Raw genomic sequence first — 21,164 nt, forward strand, 5'->3', positions numbered from 1 at the left:
CCCTGGAGAGCTTTATAAACAGGACAGGTGTCCATCGGCCTGGATGGCCTGAATGGTTTAGTTGATTCCCCTGTCCAGAAGCAGGGGATTGGACCAGATGACCTCATGAAGGCCCTTCCAGAAATGGGATTTCCTGGCCCTTCAGTGGTCTGAGTGAGTGAATGTGCCTCTCTAAGTCCCTAACCTTGGACAAGGTGGGATGTGGTATTGACACCTATCTACTTGTTTTGTTTTGATGTCTGTCTCCCCCTTCTAGACTGTAAGCCCGTTGTTGGGTAGGGACCGTCTCTATATGTTGCCGATTTGTACTTCCCAAGCACTAAGTACAGTGCTGTGCACACAATAAGCACTCAATAAATACAACTGAATGAATGAATGAATGAATGAATGAATGAATGTGGTCAAAAGGGCCCAGGGGGCTTATGGAAATATGGCTGTTTATTTTATTGACCACATCCCGACCTCCCCTGAAGTCTTCCAAGGTATTCGATGCAACCTATGATGCTGATCATAGTCTCCTTCCCAGACTTCCCCAGCCCTACAAAACAAGCAGACAGTCCTCCCCTCCTTCCTCTGCCACTCCTGTCTGAGGGCACTCTCTGGCAGGAGAGACCTCTGTCTCTGAAGAAGGAACCTAGGGTTTAGTATCTTGGGGAACATGTGGTCCAGCTTGCATCTATTCTACTGAAATGGCTAAGAGTAAAACCAAAGTCCGGGGGGCCAGGATGAGGAGGCTTGGTGGGGAGAGGTGCAGTGAGGAGGATAGAAAGAAATCCAATGTCCTCACTTCCAAAAGCATTGGGCTGTGGCCATGGGGAACAGGTTTTGGGGGATCCTTTTCCCCTTTGCCCTTCTGGGCTCTGCAGATTTCCTGTATCTTGGTCTGACCCTGCCCAGCTTTCTGGCTACTGCCAGGGAGAGTACCTCAGCCAATCATCTCCCCTCTGGCCTTTCAGCCCCCAGGTGCCCTCCCTAGTGTGTGCAGAGGGATCCTCTCCATAGGGGCTGGAAAGGGGCTTCCTGAGAGCCTGGTGGCACTGAGAAAAAGCTGGTTCATGCAGGTCTGGGGAGCTGGCAAGGCTGTCCTGGACCCTGAGGCTCTAGAAGCTTGAGTCTGAAAGAGAGTCAGAAAGAATGAGGGAACAAATAAGAGAGAGAGAGAGAGAGAGAGAGAGAGAGAGAGAGAGAGAGAGAGAGAGAGAAAGAGAGAGTCAGAGAGAGATGGAGCATCAGAGAACAAGTCAAAGAGATGGAGAGCAAATCAGAGACACAGAGAGCGAGCCAGAGAAGCAGAGGGTCAAAGAGGGGCAGAGAGCAAGTCAGAGACAGAGTTGGTCACAGAGATGGAGAGTCAGAGATACAGAGAGCGAGTCAGAAAGAGAAGAAGTGTGGCTTAGTGGAAAGAGCCCAGGCTTGGGATTCAGAGGTTGTGGGTTCTAATCCTGGCTCTGCCACCTGTGAGCTGTGTGACTTTGGACAAGTCACTTAGCTTCTCTGTGCCTCAGTTACCTCATCTGTAAAATGGGGATTAAGACTGTCAGCCCCACGCGGGACAACCTGATTACTTTGTATCTCCCCCAGCGCTTAGAACAGTGCTTGGCACATAGTAAGCACTTAAATACCATCATTATTATTATTAAAGAGAGACAGAGAGCAAGTCAAAGAGACAGAAAGTGAGCCATAGAGACAGATCATCAGAGAGACAGAGAGTCAGAGAGACAGAGAGCAAGTCAGAGAGAGACTGAGCATCACAGAAACAGTCAGAGAGACAGAAAGCAAGTCAGAGAGAGACTGAGCACCAGAGAAACAGTCAAAGAGAAGGACAGAGGGCAAGCCAGAGAGTTAGAGAGCCAGAGAAACAGAGGGTCATCTGGGCGGGGCTCGCTCACCTGTCACAATGAGGACGGCCCTGCTGACTGCCTGGCCCAACCGGTTCTCAGCCACGGCTCTGTATTCACCGCCATCTCCGGGGGTGACGCTGGGGATAACCAGGGAGCAGACGCCCAGCACGTCAGTCCAGTAGGCCGCCGGGTGGCTGTCCAGGCTCTTGTCATCCTTGAACCAGCTGACCCGGGGTCGGGGCTCCCCGCACACGGCACAGCTCATGCGGCACTCACAACCCTGGGGCAGCAGGTGAGCCCTCAGGGGCACCAGGAACCGAGGCTTCTGGCTGTGATTCAGCTCTCTGTAGACCGGCAGCTTCACTTTGAACTTGTCTGCAGGCAACAGGAGGGAAAGGAGGAAAAGGGGACCAGGGCTGATGGACCGGGGCTGAGGGCTTGGGCCAGGGAGAGGAGGTGGCAAGGGCGGAGTCTTTCTCAGCATGGCCAGGTGTCCCTCGGCAGAGGAGCAGCCCCAACCTCTCCCCACAATTCCACCCCTGGTGGCTCTCGCCTCTCATGGGGCTCAAGACAGGGCTCCTGGGGGTTGGTGCTGAGAGCACAGTGGCCACCAGCTAGCCACCTGGCTTCCTGTGGCCCTAAGACCCAAATAGCTCCTAGAGACCTAATAATAATGGTATTTCTTAAGGGCTTACTATGTGACAAGCACTGTTCTAAGCACTGGGGTAGATACAAGGTAACAGGCTATCCAACCTTGGCTTCACAGACTCTGTCCTCTCCTGGTTCTCCTCTTATCCCTCTGGCTGTTCATTCTCAGTCTATTTTGCAGGCTCCTCCTCCCCCTCCCATCCCCTTACTGTAGGGGTTCCTCAAGGATCAGTTCTTGGTCACCTTCTGTTCTTTATCTACACTCACTCCCTTGGTGACCTCATTCACTCCCATGGCTTCAACTATCATCTCTACACTGATGACACCCAAATCTACATCTCTGCCCCGCTCTCTCTCCCTCCCTTCAGGCTCGTGTCTCCTCCTGCCTTCAAGACATCTCCATCTGGATGTCTGTCTACCAACAAAACTCAATATGTCCAAGACTGAACTCCTTATCTTCCCTCCCAAACTCTGCCCTCTCCCTGGCTTTCCCATCACTGTTGATGGTACTACCATCCTTCCCGTCTCACAAGCCCACAACCTTGGTGTCATCCTTGACTCCGCTCTCTCGTTCACACCTCACATCCAATCCGTCACCAAAGCCTGCTGGTCTCACCTCCACAACATCGCCAAGATCTGCCTTTTCGTCTCCATCCAAACCGCTACCCTGCTGGTTCAATCTCTCATCCTATCCCGACTGGATTACTGCATCAGCCTCCTCTCTGATCTCCCATCCTCCTGTCTCTCCCCACTTCAGTTTATACTTCACGCCACTTCCCGGATCATCTTTGTGCAGAAACGCTCTGGGCATGTTACTCCCCTCCTCAAAAATCTCCAGTGGCTACCAGTCAAACTATGCATCAGGCAAAAACTCCTCACTCTCAGCTTCAAGGCTCTCCATCACCTCGCCCCCTCCTACCTCACCTCCCTTCTTTCCTTCTACATCCCAGCCCACAACCTCCGCTCCTCTGCCGCTAACCTCCTCACTGTATCTCGTTCTCGCCTGTCCCACCATCGACCCCGACCCACATCCTCCCCCTGGCCTGGAATGCCCTCCCTCCACACATCCACCAAGCTAGTTCTCTTCCTCCCTTCAAAGCCCTACTGAGAGCTCACATCCTCCAGCAGGCCTTCCCAGACTGAGCCCCCTTCTTCCTCTCCCCCTCCCCATCCCCCCAGCCCTACCTCCTTCCACTCCCCACAGCACCTGTATATATGTTTGTACAGACTTATTACTCTGTTTATTTTACTTGTACATATTTACTATTCCATTTATTTTATTTTGTTAATATGTTTTGTTTTGTTGTCTGTCTCCCCCTTCTAGACTGTGAGCCCGTTGTTGGGTAGGGACCATCTCTATATGTTGCCAACTTGTACTTCCCAAGCGCTTAGTACAGTGCTCTGCACACAGTAAGCACTCAATAAATATGATTGATTGAATGAATGAATGAATGAATGAATGAATGACACAGTCCCTATCCCAGATGGGGCTTACAGTATTAAACCCCATTTTACAAATGAGGTAACTGAGGCACAGAGATGTCAAGTGGCTTGCCCAAGGTCACACATTAGACAAGTGGAGGAGACTGGATTAGAATTTACATCCTCTGACTCCCAAGCCACTAGGCCATGTTGACCTTGGGTCCAGGTTATATCAAGCCCAGCTTTACTGAAGAGGGATTCCCTGAGGGTCTGGGATGAGCCCCAGCAGATCCTCTCACTCTAATCCCAGGGTCTTACAGAAACAAATCCCTCACTTCTGGGGGGTTTAGTCCTCTTTTCTCAGGGCCGAGGGGTTTGACTCAATCTGGCTTTCTGAGACACAAGGTTTCCCTCCCTCTGTCTTCAGTAACCAAGTTTATGTTCATACAGGGTAGGTAGGCTGGATCCCTTGCCCACTTGGACACCCACCATTTAGGCCCATGACCCGTCTCCATCTCAGCCCCTTCATCATCATCAGTAGTATTTACTGAACATTTACTGTTTGCAGAGCACTTTACTAAGCACTCCTTCCCTGGTAATGCTTATCTGTTGTATGTATTTATGATTTCTTGATTTGTTTATTGTATTTACTAAGTCCCTACTACAAGCCCGCAACTTTGGTGTCATCCTCGACTCCACTCTCTCATTCACCCAACACATCCAAGCCGTCACCAAAACCTGCCAGTCTCAGCTCCGCAACATTGCCAAGATCCGCCCTTTCCTCTCCATCCATACCGCTACCCTGCTCATTAAAGCTCTCATCCTATCCCGTCTGGACTACTGCATCAGCCTTCTCTCTGATCTCCCATCCTCGTGTCTCTCCCCACTTCAATCCATACTTCATGCTGCTGCCCGGATTATCTTTGTCCAGAAACGCTCTAGGCATATTACTCCCTTCCTCAAAAATCTCCAGTGGCTACCAATCAATCTGCCCATCAGGCAGAAACTCCTCACCCTGGGCTTCAAGGCCATCCATCACCTCGCCCCCTCCTACCTCACCTCCCTTCTCTCCTTCTACAGCCCACCCCGCACCTTCCGCTCCTCTGCCGCTAATCTCCTCACCGTACCTCATTCTCGCCTGTCCCGCCATCGACGCCCAGCCCACGTCATCCCCCGGGCCTGTAATGCCCTCCCTCTGCCCATCCGCCAAGCTAGCTCTCTTCCTCCCTTCAAGGCCAGACTGAGAGCTCACCTACTCCAGGAGGCTTTCCCAGACTGAGCCCCTTCCTTCCTCTCCCCCTTGTCCCCCTCTCCATCCCCCATCGTACCTCCTTCCCTTCCCCACATCACCTGTATATATGTATATATGTTTGTACATATTTATTACTCTATTTATTTATTCATTTATTTTACTTGTACATATCTATTCTATTTATTTTATTTTGTTAGTATGTTTGGTTTTGTTCTCTGTCTCCCCCTTTTAGACTGTGAGCCCACTGTTGGGTAGGGACTGTCTCTATATGTTGCCAACTTGTACTTCCCAAGCGCTTAGTACAGTGCTCTGCACACAGTAAGCGCTCAATAAATACGATTGATGATGATGATGATGAGAAGCAGCATGACCTAGTGGAAAGAGCACAAGCCTGGGAATCAGAAACCCTGAGTTCCAATCCCAGCTCTGCCACTTATCTGCTGTGTGATCTTGGGCAAGTCACTAAACTTCTCTTTGCCTCAATTCCTTCATATGCAAAATGGGGATTCAGTACTTGTTCTCCCTCCTGCTTATTCTGTGAGCCCCATATGAGACCTGTGATTATCCTGCATCTACCCCAGCACTTAGTACAGTGTTTGGCATACAGTAGTGCTTAACAAGTAGCACAATTATTAATTGCTAAACACTGTGATTTACTGTCTGTCTCCTCCAGGTTGTGAGGTCTTTGAGAGCAGGGATCATGCTTACTGCCTGAATTGTAACTTCCCAAGAGTTTAGTAAAGTACTCTATGCACAATAAGTGCTCAATAAATACTACTGATTGATTGACTGTGCCAAGCCCTGGGGTAGATACAAGATAATTCGATCAGAGAGTGTCTCTGCCTACACAGGCTCACAGTCCAAGAGGGAGGGAGAACAGATATCTCATACCCATTCTAAAGAAGGAGTACAGGAGGCCCAGAGGGGAGAAGTGACTTGCAACAGCCAGCTGATGAGCAGGGATTAGAACCCAGGTCTTCTGACTTCCGGTCCCAAGCACTAACCACTGGAAGATAAGGAAAATAACCACCTGTCTTGTGGTTACTTTGTGAATCCTGAAATGGCATCCCTGCAGTTTATAATGATGACATTTATTAAGCACTTACTATGTGTAAAGCACTGTTCTAAGAGCTGGGGAGGTTACAAGGTGATCAGGTTGTACCACGGGGGGGTCACAGTCTTCATCCCCATTTTCCAGATGAGGGAACTGAGGCCCAGAGAAGTGAAGTGACTTGCCTAAAGTCACACAGCTGACAATTGGCGGAGCTGGAATTTGAACCCATGAACTCTGACTGCAAAGCCCGGGCTCTTTCCACTGAGCCACTCTGCTTCTCGTGCAGGGATTATTATCCCTGCAGTTTGCTTCCTGTTGGCTAAACCCCAACATCCAGGCTCCATATCTTACCTCGCTGTCGTGGGACTGTCCAGGGCTGGCTGGTGTCCGAGGGTTTGCTGGCCCCCACCATGTTCTTGGCTACCACCCGGAAGTAGTAATCCCAGCCAGGGACCACGTCGGTCAGAGTGAGCCTGTTGGTCTGGACCCAGTCTTTCACTGTCTGCCAGCAAGCCCAGGCCGACGAGCGCCTCAGAACCGTGTAGTGGAATTGCCCTTCCTGATGTTCATCTGGGGATGGCTCCCACACCACTGTCACCATGCCGGGGACAATCTGCTCCAGACGGATGGGGCCGGGGGCTGCCGGTGGGTCTGCAGGATAGGGGCAACAGTGGAGGGGGTGAGTGGGGTTAGAGAACTTTTGTTCCATGCCGGGAGGAAGCTCTGGGTGGTGGAGTGACGCAGGAGGCACAGGGAAAGGAAATGTTCTTAGCCAAAGGACCGTCTGCTCCAGCTTGCAGGGTGATGCAATATTGAGTTTCCAACCACCTGTGGGGCTGAAGGATCCTGGAGTCCATGGCCTGGAATCCCAGGCCCTCAATCAGCCTGCTCCATCTGACCCAGACCCTGGGCCCCCACCGCGCCCAGGCCTCCAGGCCCTGGCTACCTGCCACCCGGACCAGGATACTCCACGAGGCCTCCTTTCCCTGAGGGTTCCTCAGGGTGATGGTGTACAGGCCTTCATCTGAGGCCCCAGCCGCCGGGATCAGGAGCAGGCTCAGCCCCTCCCTGGTGGTGGTCACAGCTCTCTGAGGCAGCGGCAGTCCGTCCTTACGCCAGATCACTTCTGGGGTGGGCGCTGCCTGGCAAGGGGAAGGAGGCAGGGTTGTGATGGCCATTAGGATTAATTGGAATGTATGGGGTGGGTGCCTTGGGAGGAAATGCCAGGTGTGGGTATGGGCACCCTCCCCTCAAGATTTGAGAAATAACCTAGAATACCCTTTCCTGGAAAATCATGGGAATTCTGCCCCTAAATGTCCCTGCTGCCAAGCCCAATGGACCATCCCATCCACCCCTCCATTTGGGTCTGTGAGTGTTCCCCTCCCCAACCATGATGTGGTCTAGGTCTCATTTCTCCTCCAGCTCACCCTCAACTCACAATTACAGGCCAACATCCCCCAAACCCCTGACCAGTAAGAGGCTTTCCCTGAGTTCTACCTAACCTGACTCTCCTGCTGCACTTTCGTCTTGCCCACTTCCACCCAAAAGTAATCAATTATTCTGATCATTCTTAAACAGTCATCTCCACATCAAACAGAAACTCCTTACCATCAGCTTTAAGGCACTCCATCAGCTCTCTCCCGGGTACCTTACCTCTTTGATCTCCTACTACAACCCAGCCCACACACATTGCTCCTCTAATGCTAGCCTACTCACCATAGCTCAATCTAATCTATTTTACTACAGATCCCTTGTCCACATCCCTCAAGTGGCCTAGAACTTCCTCCCTCTTCTTTTATGACAGACCACCACTCTCCCCACCTTCAAACCCTTATTAAAATGACATCTCCAAGAGGCCTTCCCCGATTAAGCCTTCATTTCTCCTACTCCATCTCCCTTTCGTGTCACCTATGCACTTGGATCTTTACCCTTTTTGCACCAGGTATTACCCCATCTTCAGCTCCACAGCACTTCGGTACATATCTACAATTTATTTTAATGTCTGTCTTCCCCTCTGGACTGTACACTCCTTGTGGATGGGGACTGTGTTTGTCTTTTCAATTGTATTGTCCTCTCCTAACTGCTTAGTACAGTGCTCTGCACACAGTAAAAGACTGTGAGCCCTATGTGGAACAGGGACTGTATCTAATCTGGTTATTTTGTTTTAGCCCTAGCACTTAATATAGTGTCTGGCACAAGTAAGTGCTAACAAGTACCATAAAAATAATAAGTACCATTGGTTGATTAATTCATTTTACTGTTAATAGCACACAAGGCCATTTTTGATGGTAGAATTGATTGCTTAAGTTCATTCCTATCACATATATATATATACAAATATTTATATATATCATATGATCAATATTGTTGGTGTTTATATTATATTTAGAGCATTGGGCTACATATTGTTCTATTAGTAATAATAACAACTATCCACTTCAGCACTTGTGTATTTATACAATCCTCAGCATTTATGTATATATGAATTTTGGATGATAATAATAATGGTATTTGTTAAGCTCTTACTATGTGCTAGGCACTGTATTGAGCATTGGAGTGGATACAAGCAAATTGAGTTGGACACAGTCCCTGTCCCATGTGGGGCTCTCAGTCTCAATCTCCCTTTTACAGATGAGGTAACTGAGATAAAGATAAGTTAAGTGACTTACCCAAGGTCACACAGCAAACAAGTGGCCATGTTGGACTTAGAACCCATGACCTTCTGATTCCCAGGCCCTTGCTCTATCCACTATGCCATGCTGCTATGATGATTTAATTCTGATATGTCTCCTGCTACCTCTTTTATCCTTGTTCTTCCTCCTGCTTCTACTGTTTGCAAATCATCTTTGTCTCCCTCGTTAGATTGTGAGCTCCTTGTGGGCAGGGATCTATCTTATGTTGTGTTTCTATGGTACTTTCCCAAGTGCCTAGTACATTACTTTGCATTCCATAGGTGCCATTAGTTGACTGCCTGATCGATTGGTTGCTTGGCCTTAACCACCAGGCATGTGAACTTGGCTAAGACAGCCCAGAGAGTTGAGGAATCAGGATGTAGGATGGCATTGCCTCTGGCCTCTCCCATGGGGCTGGAATGGCTTTGGGACCCCTAAAAGGAATACATTGGACTTTGGCCTGATCCTGCCCCGAGGGTGGCCAGACTCACCTCGAAGGAGATGGGCACCCGGACTGTGCTCCCGCAGCTGACCGTCATGAAGCCTTTTGGGCTAGTGTCCATGTGGAACCTGGGACAGACTGAAACCCAGCCCGTCTGTTAGCTCCTCACAGTCCTCCTGTTGTCAGCTCCTCCAGAACCCCCCTGTCAGCTTCCCACTATCCTCTTGGTATCAGCTCCTCCAGAACCCCCTCCCCCCATCAATTCCCCACAACCTGCCTAGTCAGCTCCCCCCAGCCCACTATTTGTTCCTCCCAACCTGCTTGGTGTCAACTCCTCCGGACCCCACCACCAGCTCTCCCCAACACTCCTGGTGTCAGTTCCTCCGGCCCCACCCTTTGTCAGCTTCCCCCAACCTTCTGGTGTCAGCTTCTTCCAGCCTGTCGTTAGTTTCTCCCAACCTGCCTGGACTCTGCTCTGCCTAATTCCCCTGTCAGCTCCCCCAAATCTGCCTGGTGTCAGCTCCTCCGGACCCCTCTGTCAGCTTTCCCCAACTCACCAGCTGCCAGTTCCCTCCAGACCCCCATCTGCATTTTTGTCTGCAGCTCAAACACATTTTGTAAAGGGCCTGCAGCCTTGAACGGCAGTAGATTGTCCTTCCTGAATCTCGGATCAGTGACTGCAGCCACGCCCTCTGTGGAGCACCACAAGACCCTGAGAGAGGGGTTGGCCCTGGATAGAGTGAAGGGGTGGAGTGTGGACTTACTGATTGTGGAAATGGCCTGGACCCAGGAATCCAGGGTGGCAGGCTGACTCTGCCCCCCATCATTGAGAGCCATCACCCTCAAGAAGTAGGTCTCCTTGGGCAGCAGGCTTCTGGCGGTGAAGGTGGTGGAAGTCACAAGACCAGTGTGGCATGGGCTCCATTGGAGACTTTCTGCTGCCCGGATCTCCACCAAGTAGCCCTGGCAATGGTTTCCATCTTGGACATCTGGCCTGGCCCAGGACAGAGTGATGCTGGTGTAGGATGTGTCAGTCACTCTGAGTTCCTGCACTGGGCCAGGAGGCCCTGAGGAGGAAATGCCGGAAATGGTGACTTCCATACAACAGGGACTCTACTCTCCCCACTTCACCGAGATTATCCTCCCTGCAAGATTTGGGAAATGACTCAGATGTCTCTCTCCTAGGGATTATGGGAATTCTGTCCTTAAATGTTACTGCTCCAAAGCTGGACTGACCATCCCCCCCACCCAATTATTCTTCCTCTCTGCTGGACACAACCAACAGAAATGGGATTCAACTGGAGCAAAGGGGATGAAGGCTGGACCCAGGGATGGCTATCCTGACTTCCTGGACAAATGACCAAGGAACTCTGGATTGTTCCTCCTCCTTCTTCACCATCTCCTCCTCCTCCTCCTCTTCCTCCTCCATCTCTTATTTCTCCTCCACCACCTCCTATTTCTCTTCCTCCACCTCCTCCTCCTTTATTCTTTCTTCTCCTCTTCTTCCTCCTTCTCCACCTCTATCCCCTCTACCTCCTCCTCCTCCTCCTCTTTTCCTCCACCTCCTCTTCCTCCTCCTGCTCGTCTACTTTCTCTACCTCCTCCTCCTCTACTTCCTCCTCCTCCTTTTCCTCCTTCTCTTCCTCCTCCTCCATCTCCTTCTCTTTCTCTTCCTTTCTTTCTCCTCCTCCTTGACCTCCTCCTCCTCTCCCTCTTTATCCTCCACCTCCTTCTCTTTCTCCCTTCCTCTTCTTTCTCCACCTCCTCTTCCTCCTCCATTTTCTCCTCTTTTCCTCCTCCTCTTCCTCCTTCTCCTGCTCCTCCTTTTTTCTCCTCCTCTTCCTCTTCTCTTCTTCCTCTTCCTCCTCCTCCTGCTCCTCCTCTTTTCTTTCTCCTCCTCTTCCTCCTCCTTCTCCTCCCCCTCCACCTCCTCCACCCTCTCCTTCACCTCTACCTCCTCTACCTTCTCCTGCTCATTTACTTCCTCTACCTCCTCATCCTTCTCTTCCTCTTTCTCCTCCTCTTCAACCTCCTCCGCCTCTTCTTCCTCCATCTCCTTCTTTTCCTCCTCTTCCTCCTCCTCTTCTCTGCCCACAATGGGCTTCCAGTCTTGGCAAATATCACAATTATTAGCATGCCACTTAACTTCTCTGTGCCTCAATTCCCTCATCTGCTAAATGGGGATTAAATACCATACTATACCAATCAAATATCATAATTATTAATACCTAGTCTCTCTCCTTCTTAGACTTTGAGCTCCATATGGGACCTGATTATCTTGTGCCTACTCCAGTGTTTAGTACAGTGCTTGCCACCGATTAACTTGTATCTACCCCAACTCTTAGAACAATGCTTGACACCTAGTAAGTGCTTAATAAATAACATAAAAAGTGCATAATAGATACCACAGGTATTATTGTTATTCTTATTATGATTACTACTATTGTTTGATGGGTGAGGAATATTCTGTGTTCCGACACCTGGATGCTTGGTGGCAATTTCCTAGGCTGCTTCTCCTAACTTCTTCCAAGTGCTTCCCGCTCCCAGCCCCACTCCCAATCTCACTAGACCTGGCCTTGATGTCTTACTCATGGGGTTGCAAGCGAAGACAGGCTCTGATGGGGTTCCAGGCTCCCCTCGACCAGCGGCGTTCACAGCTGTTACATGGAATTCATACTGGCATCCTGGCAGAACATCTGTCGCTGTCCACGTCCTCTCTGCAAAAGGTTCACCTGTCCAGGAAACCATGGTCACTTCCCCAGGCCTGGCGGGGCAGGAACTGACGGACATCAAGGAGGCTTGTCCCTGCTGCCCTCAGATCTTGCCATCCCACTCACCATTAACTTTCCCTTCCCCACCAGCCCAAGAGGGTGGCTCTAGGGGAGATAAGTCCAGCACTCAGGGAGGGACACTGGCTGGTTCGCTGCCACATAGCACCTCCTGATTCTGCCCCTTCCTCTCCACCCAAACTACTGCCAACCTGGCATAAGCTCTGGTCTTGCCACAGCTACACTACTGCCCCTTCGCCGGTTTTCTGGCCTTCAGGCTTTCCCCAGTTCCCATCTATCCTCCACATTGCTGCATTGATCAGCTAGTCTTCTGGGTGACCTTGGGCAAGTCACTTACCTTCTCTGTGCCTCAGGTTCCTCATCTGTAAAATAGAGATTCAATACCTACTCTCCCTCCTCTAGACTGAGAGCTCTATGTGGGACAGGAACTGTGTCTGATCTGATTATCTTGTACCTACCCTAGAGCTTAGTACAGTACTTGGTATATAGCAAGCACTTAACAAATTCCACCATGGTTGTTATTATTATTATTATTGTTATCTTCAACCGATCAATCGATCAATCAATGGTATTTATTGAGTGATTACTGTGTGCAGAACCCTGGACTAAGCACTTTGGAAAATACAATACAGTAGAATTGGAAGACATGATCCCTGGCAACAAGGAGCTCGTAGCCTACAGGGGAGACTGACATTAAAATAAATTTCAGATGGAACATGTCACTTTATTGTTCTGTGCTTTCCCAGTGTCTAATACAGTGCACTACACCAAGTGGGTGCTCAGTAAATGCTATCTTTACTACAATAACTATTGCTACTACTACTACTACTACTGCTGCTGCTCCTTCTGCTACTATTCCTACTACTACTGATATTCGTACTACTACTACTATTCAGTCATTCATAAAATTGTTCATTCAATCGTATTTATTAATCAATCAATCAATCAATCGTATTTATTGAGCGCTTACTATGTGCAGAGCACTGTACTAAGCGCTTGGGAAGTACAAATTGGCAACACATAGAGACAGTCCCTACCCAACAGTGGGCTCACAGTCTAAAAGGGGGAAGTGCTTACTGTGTACAGAGCTCTGTACTTAGGACTTGGGAGAATACAATACAACAATAAACAGTTACATTCCCTGCCCACAATGAGCTTACAGTCTAGAGTGGAAGAGACTGACATCAGTACAAATAAATAAAATTACAGATTTAAAAAAAAATTACAGATACTACAACAACTACTACTACAACTACTACCACTACTATAAGTAGGGTTGGGCCATCAAAGGTTTATTCAGGCAGTAGGTCAGTGGTCTGTAATTGATAGAGAAGCAGCATGACCTAGAGGAAAGAGCCTGAGCCTGGGAGTCAGAGGACCTGGGTTCTAATCAAGCTTGCTATGTGACCTTAGGAAAGTCACTTAACTTCTCTGTGCCTCAGTTTCTCCAGCTATGAAATGGGGATTCCATAACTCTTTGGCACAAAGTAAATATTTACTGCCACAGTATTTATATTGTTATTATTATTACACTACCTGGAGAGAGAGGATGGATTATTGGAGGAAACTCTCTCTCCCTTTCCCCAAGGGCTGGAGATCCCCACTCAGCCCCTGAGGAGGTGGGGTGTGAGGTCTGATCCCAGGAGAGCCCAAGAGAAACTGATTCACCCCGCCAGCCATTCATTCTGCACGAGATTGGATAACTCTGGCCCTCTGCACCAAACGTAGGATCTGATCAACAACCTCCAGGGCTGTTGGGTGAGGTCCATTTTCACCTGAAATGACCCCGAATGGGACCCATGACCCCTGGTCTGCAGCTTTCCTGTCCATACCCCCCCCCCACCACTCAGTACTCCCCACAAGTTACTCTACCCTCTCTCCATTCTGCCCTGCTCACCTGGGATGGGATGGGGTCTCACAGCTGTCCAGCTGTTGCTGCCTTTCTTCCGCTTCTCAATCAGGTAACCCAGGAGTCCAGCGCTCCCAGGGCCACGCGGTGCTGACCACGAGAAAGTGATGCCCTGGCTGGTGGCACGGATGATGGTGGGGGCTGGTGGGGCACTGGGAAGGGCTGTGGGGGCAAAGCCAGAGGCACACAGTGGGACAGGGGGCCGGCCAGGCCCACAGCCGGTCTTGCAGGATGGGAATTAATCAATCAATGGTATTTACTGAGCACCTACTGTATGCAGAGCATTACACTAAACACTTGGGAAAATACAGTAGAGTTGGTAGACACATTCCCTGCCCACAAGGAGTTTACAGTTTGTTTCCGCATTTTAGCGGTAAGCCCTTGAGGAGCTTAGTCTCTTGAAGGAAACATCATCATCATCATCAATCGCATTTATTGAGCACTTACTGTGTGCAGAGCACTGTACTAAGCGCTTGGGAAGTACAAATTGGCAACATAAACACATACACACAAAACTGGCACTGGGAGGAAGAATGGAGGAAGGAGGAGGAAGAGGAGGAGGAGGAGAAGACACTGTTATTATCCATGAAAAATTGATGCCCCAGTGGAGGAGCCAGTTCAGGCACAGATTCTACCAATACCCAGGAGTGACCGAGAACCCAGCTGGTACCTATGGGCATCAGCTACAGAAGCATTAATGTATAGAGCCTTGAAACAAACTCTAGATGCTATTGTAGTGATCCAATTGACCTATCCAAGGGAGTAATCTGGAAAGACTTCCTGGAGGAGGTGGGACTTGAAGGCAAGAAGGGTTGTGGCTTTTAGGTGAACAGGAGGGGTGGGGGCATTCTGGTTAGGGGCTGGGGGTGGGGGAGCATGCAATGCTGAAATAACTTTTTAAACATTTTCTTCCAAGGTCACCAGTGTTTGAGACTCCTGGGTCTCCTGCCCCTCTTGATCCTGTGCCTCTGCCCCTCTGAGTTGGGTTTTCCCTGGCTAATTCTGCAGTATTGACAGGAGCTTCCAGTAAATGTTGGATTCAGAGGGGCCTTCCAGTCAGGAAGCTACCAGGAGGGCACAGTGCCAACCCAGGTCCCAGTCATCGAGAGGACACAGTGCTGACTTGGGTCCCAGTCACCAGTAGGGCACAACATTAGCTTAGAGTCCTGGTCACCGTGAGGGCACAGCTCCGACCCAGGTCCCAGTCATCGAGAGGGCATAGTGCTGACCTGGGGTCTTGGTCACCGAGAGAGCACACTGCTGACCCAGCGTCCTGGTCGCTGAGAGGGCACATTGTTGACTTGAGGGTCTCAGTCACTGAGAAGGCACAGCACTAACCTAGGGACCTGGTCACTGAGAGGGCACAGTGTGCGCTTGGGCAATGGGGCTCCATGCCTGCATCCTCTGAATAATCAGAACAGCCCTGACCTAGGCTGATGGCTCCTCCAGGGGACAGACACTCCATCACTAAAGCAGGCCGGAGCCCCCAGATCTCTCTCCCCCTCCCGGCCAGACCCTCAAGGCCCCGATGGATCCCTCCCTTCCTCTCCCTCCGGTCCCCTCACCTCTGGGTGCCAACATCACCTCCTCCTCAGACTCAAGCGCCTCACCGGCTCCCACCGATGTCACTGCCCGCACCCGGAAACGATACTTCCTGCCCCGCTCCATGGGTCTGCTGGAGAAGGTAGTGACGGACCTGGGGGTCTCGCCCACCCGCAGCCAGGTCTGCCGGCCAACCTGCTGCCGCTCCACCACGTAGTGCTGCAGTTCGCTGCCCCCGTCGTCCCCGGGTGCCCTCCATCCCAGGGTCACACCCTCCCCTGAGGAGCAGTCCAGCACCTGCAGTGGCCCCCGGGGGGCCTGGGGCTTGTCTGGACCCAGGGGAGAAGGGAGGACAGTGGAGAGGAGAAGTAGAAGCGTCAAACTCAGCCAAGGAAGCAGCAGCAGCCACAGCAGCAGAAGGTATTTATTTAAAGCTCCCAAACAAAGCCATGACACCTAGGTCTGCACACTTTGCTCCTCTCAAGCTGATGTACTGACTGTGTCCTGTTCTTGTCTCTCTCATCAATGAACTCTTGCTCACACTTTTTCTACTGCCTAAAATCCCCACCCCCTTCACATCCAGAAGACTCTTGCTCTCTCCATTTTCAAAGCCCTTCTGAAATCACCTCTCCAGGAGGCCTTCCCTGACTAATCTCTCATATCCCCTACCACTCAAAACTCCTTCTACCCCCTCCCTCAACTTGAAGCACTTATATACATATCTACAACCTCCCCAGCACTTAGAACAGTGCTTTGCACATAGTAAGGGCTTAATAAATGCCATCATCATTATTGTTATTATTATTTAAACTCTGTTGCTTTCCCCCTAACTGTAATTTATATTGGGGTCTGTCTTCCCCTCTAGACTATAGGTTCCTCAAGAGCAGGGATCGTGTCTAACAACTGTACTGTATTCCCCAAGTGCTCAGTGCAGTGCTTTGCACCCAGTAGGCACTCAATCACTTTTGACTGGTTGAATGCTGATGGAAAGACCCCCATTCTGCCCTGTATAGTTAAGACATAGCCTGCCTGAAGGCAAGGTGCTGGACCAGATTAACTCATTCAATGCCACGATTCCATGAGCATGCAAATGATATGCAAATGAGCAGCCAGTTTTCCTGAGACTCCAGTCCATGCACAATATGAATACAGACTGTGACACCAAGCCCTCAAGCCTCTCCAGCCCCCCTGCCCACCAACCCCAATAGCAGAGCAGACTGCGGTGACCTGCACCTATGATCACTAGTTGGAAATGAGCTTCAGCAGAGCCACTCCCATTCCTCAGCTTCACGCTGTAGCACCCACTGTCCTTCCTGTGGGCGATGGGGAGGTACAGGCGGGTGAAGCCATCTCCGTTGTCCACCTGGACCTCTCCCTGGCCCAGGAACTCCACCCCATCCTTATTCCAGGTTGAGTGGACTGGGGGGCGGCCACCAAAGGGAACTTTCACCAGCACACTCTTCCCAGCTTTGACCACCACTGGCTCCTTCAGCTTCTCCAGCACATCCTGGGCCAGCGTTGGTGGTTCTGTCCCGGAGAAGAATGAAAGGAAAGGGGATAGTGAGCTAGTGGAGGAGAGGCTGAGAACCACAAAATAATGGTCTTTGAGACTCAAAAACAGAAAATGATGAAGAGCCCTATTGCCACAAGAACAGCTGAAAAGAAACATCCTTGAGTTACACTAGGAGGAATTTAGATTAAACCTAAGTAGGAACTGTCTAATGGAGGTTTAAACGTTGGAATCGGTTACCCAAGGAGACGCTAGGATTATCTTCCCTGAAACTCATGAAAAAACTAGAGCTGTCCACCTGTGTGGGATGGATTAGGTGAGAAGGCAGCTGTCTTCTCTTGTCCCTACAGAATTTCCCAAAAGGCTGTTGGGCCTAGTGAAAGAGAAATATTCAGTCCCCGGTTACAGTTCCTGCCTCAGGCTGGAACACCAAAGCCATGTGGGATGAGAGCAATTAGGCATAAGTTGATCAATCAATCAATGATAATTATTGAGCACTTACTATGTGCACAGCACTTTACCAAACACTTGGGAGAGTACGATACAACAGTCTTGGTAAAACTAACTCACCTCTGACTGTCAGCACCGCCTCACTCTCATGGATCCCAGCTTCGAATCTGTAATTCCCAGCATGGGAAGTCTGCACTTCACCAATGAGAAGCCGGTGAGTGGGTCCCTCCTGCTCAAAGGTGACTCCATCCCGGGTGGTAAGCTGGAAGTGAGAACCACAGCAGATGAGAAGGAGAAGCAGCATGGCCTAGGGAATAAAACATGCGACAGGGAGTCAGAAGGACCTGGGTTCTAATCTCAGCTCCACCATTGGTCTGCTGTGTGACCCTGGCAAGTCACTTCTGCCTTTGGCCTGGAATGCCCTCCCTCCTCATATCTGACAGACAATTACTCTCCCCACCTTCAAAGTCTTATTAAAGGCACATTTCCAAGAGGTCTTCCCTGATTAAGTCCTCTTCTCCCACTCCCTTCTACTTCACCCTGATTTGGTCCCTTTATTGATCCTCACCTCTCAGTCCCATAAGCACATAAGTACATATTTGAAATTTTTTACTTATTAATTCCCCTCTACACTGTCAGCTTGTTATGGGCAGGAAATTATATCTATTCATTGTTATACTGTACTCTCCCAAGTGCTTAGTACAGTGCTTTGCATACAGTAAGTGCTCAATAAATAACTGAGTGAATAAAGGAATGAATAGAGTTGCTTCGGGTCAGTACTCGAACACCACAGGTGTCACTTAAAGATGGAGAATAGGGGGAGAAATCATCATCAATCGTATTTATTGAGCACTTACTGTGTGCAGAGCACTGTACTAAGCGCTTGGGAAGTACAAATTGGCAACATATAGAGACAGTCCCTACCCAACAGTGGGCTCACAGTCTAAAAGGGGGAGACAGAGAACAAAACCAAACATACTAACAAAATAAAATAAATAGAATAGATATGTACAAGTAAAATAAATAAATAAATAAATAGAGTAATAAATATGTACAAACATATATACATATATACAGGTGCTGTGGGGAAGGGAAGGAGGTAAGATGGGGGGGTGGAGAGGGGGACGAGGGGGAGCGGAAGGAAGGGGCTCAGTCTGGGAAGGCCTCCTGGAGGAGGGGCACTGTCCAATGGTCAGTGGGGCACTGTCCAATGGTCGAAAAGAAAATGGCAGAATCCTGAGTCAGATGTAACAGACAGGAGGGGTTGCAGTTTCCTGGAGGCTCTGGACAGCCTGGAGGAAAGTGGTGGATGGAAATACCTTGAGCCCATCCTTAAACCAAGCTCCAGCCACTTGGTCACTGGTCAGGGTGCAAGAAAGCATGGCAGCCTCCCCCTTTAGTACATCCACGTCGATCAATCCTTGGAGGAAGCGACAGGCTGGTCCTGGGTAAATGTAAGGGAGCCTAGATCACTAGAGAGGCAGAGGCTGGACAGCGGGCAGAACAGAGAGCAGAGACCCAGGGACTGCAACCTGTTTTCTCCTTTCACCTCCCATTGCCCAGTACCCAGGGGACAGGGGCCTGGAGCATCCCTCAGAGACCCTGGGAGCATCCCTCAGAGACCCCGGGAGCCTTGTCAGGATAGGTTTGGAAATCTCTCTGCAGTCAAGGCTGAGGACACTATAGTGAGCCATTTCAGCTGTTTTTCCACATCTCACGGGGGAGGGCAGGGGCAGAGTCTGGAGGGTTTCTGTGAATTCCTGGGCATGTGAATAATATGCAAATCTGCACCCATGATTTGTAGAAGAAAACTGCAGCCTTGCTGGGCCATAAGCAACCCCTGGACCAGCAATCCCATCTCCCAGGCCACGCTGCCCACTCCAGCCAGGGTCCAGTTCATACCTTGAGCGAGGCTTAGGAGACAGTTCATCCCTGGCTTCTTTCTGGATGATGGGCTCTTGGGCAAGTTTTCATTGCTGAGAGCAAACCTCCCCGTCCTGGCCCAGCAGGTACCGGGTCCACGTCTGGGGTCCCAGCTCCATTCATCATCATCAGAGTCAGCCAGGAATCCTGCCATCTCTCTCCCTGGAACCTCTTCTGTTCTCCTTTGGCTCCCACTCTGAGGCAAATCCTCTCTAAGTGCTTCTCCTGGGGCCTGGGATGGCTCCGTCTGGCCTCCACTCATACACTTTCTGCCTTGCCCATACTCAGACTTCCCATCATTTGCTCTCATCCCAAAATCCTCTTGGGCCCGGGGAACTCTGCTTCTGCTTCCATCTTCACTGTCCACAGATCCCAGTTTCCTTCTCGCCCCCATTCGTCTTTGGTGAGCTTTGCTCTCTAGCCCAGAAACTCCTCCATCAAGGGAGCTCAAATCCCTGCCCCGAAGGGATCCATCTGCAGACTTCTCCAGACTCTGGACAGGATCTCTGCCCCAGACAGCGTCCCCTTCCTCTGAGAACCTGGCTTCTCCCGGACACCTGTCTTTCCCTGGAGAGAGATCCCATCCTCCCAGGGCATCTAGATCACCTGGGCTTCGGCGTCCAAGAATTGAGCCTCCTCTTCCCAGGGGTTCCAGCTCTTCGGAAAGTCCTGACCTGCTGTCCCTTGCCCAATTGGCTCCACATCTTTGGCCATTCAGGGTCCTAAAGTCTCCAGTGCCCTCTGGCCCACTTCTCCCTCCCAGAGAGGCTTCTTTTTCTTCTTGGGAACCCAAGACTCCAGAGGTCTGAGAATGGTCCCCACCACTCACCACTCTCAGTGCCTCTGAGCTCCCAGGCTGTGAGGTCCCTGCCTCAGAGCCATTAGCTGACTCCGATTCTTCTTTGTCTCCAGAGCTTCCCCAGGGACCTGCTCCTTGGACCCAACCACCCACCCAGCTGTTGCCCAGGGACATTCTCCTGTTCCCTGGGCTCCTTGAGCCCTTCTGGCCCCCAGATCCAGCCCTGCAATCTGCCTCAGCTCCCCCTGCCCTAGCTCCCCCTGCCAGAGTGCTCCCTGCCCCAGCATCCTCTGCCCTGCTGTTCCCTAACCCAGAACCTCTTGCCCCAGCAACCCCTACCCCAGCATCTTCCACCCCACCTAGGGCAGGGTCCTGCCCCTCAGCAGACCCCCAGTCCCTCACACCTATCCCATCCCAGGTAGATTTCCCAGCATCCAGAGGGGCAGTCAGAGGAGACTCTTCAGGAGGACAGAGGCCACTGAGAAGGACTGAGTGACCTGGGCCTTCGGAGCCTGCTTTCCCAGCCCCTTGCCATGTCTCACTCCCAGAACCAATTCTCCCAGAATTCCCTGTCCCAGTCCCTTGCCCTGCCTCACCCCCAGGCTCAGTTCTCACAGAACTCTTTGCCTCAGCCCCAAACCCTTCTTCACCCCCAGGCCCGATTCTACCAGAACCCCCTGATCCATCCCAAACCCCTGCCTCATTGTTAGGCCCTATTCCCCCAGAACTTCTTGATCCAGCCCCTTGCCCTTCCTCCCAACCAGGTCTGATTCCCCCAGAACCCCTTGCTCCCATCCCTTGCTCTGTCTCAACTCCAGGCCCAATTCTCCCAGAGCCCCCTGATCCAGCCCTTTGCTTTGCCTCCCCACCAGGCCTAATTCTCTGAGAACCCCTTGCTTCCATCCCTTGTT

At 50.8% G+C, this 21,164-nt stretch overlaps 1 protein-coding gene across 1 annotated transcript in view; it reads right to left on the reverse strand.

Annotated features, from left to right (window-relative positions):
* Positions 1-403: 403 nt before the first annotated feature.
* The window catches only part of IGFN1 (immunoglobulin like and fibronectin type III domain containing 1), a 38,016-nt gene continuing 17,255 nt past the window's right edge, over positions 404-21,164 (reverse strand). The window contains exons 13-25 of the mRNA XM_038748743.1: positions 19,434-20,457; positions 18,851-18,975; positions 17,652-17,793; positions 16,805-17,098; positions 15,595-15,900; positions 14,018-14,191; positions 11,920-12,048; positions 10,096-10,398; positions 9,381-9,469; positions 7,164-7,359; positions 6,569-6,868; positions 1,890-2,216; positions 404-1,114 (exon numbers count right to left, since the gene is read on the reverse strand). Coding sequence (XP_038604671.1) covers positions 1,101-1,114; positions 1,890-2,216; positions 6,569-6,868; positions 7,164-7,359; positions 9,381-9,469; positions 10,096-10,398; positions 11,920-12,048; positions 14,018-14,191; positions 15,595-15,900; positions 16,805-17,098; positions 17,652-17,793; positions 18,851-18,975; positions 19,434-20,457 — 3,423 coding nt within the window. The 3' untranslated portion in view covers positions 404-1,100. The remainder of the gene's footprint in view (positions 1,115-1,889; positions 2,217-6,568; positions 6,869-7,163; positions 7,360-9,380; positions 9,470-10,095; positions 10,399-11,919; positions 12,049-14,017; positions 14,192-15,594; positions 15,901-16,804; positions 17,099-17,651; positions 17,794-18,850; positions 18,976-19,433; positions 20,458-21,164) is intronic.

This window comes from Tachyglossus aculeatus, chromosome 7, assembly GCF_015852505.1.
Source record: "Tachyglossus aculeatus isolate mTacAcu1 chromosome 7, mTacAcu1.pri, whole genome shotgun sequence".
NCBI lineage: Eukaryota > Metazoa > Chordata > Mammalia > Monotremata > Tachyglossidae > Tachyglossus > Tachyglossus aculeatus.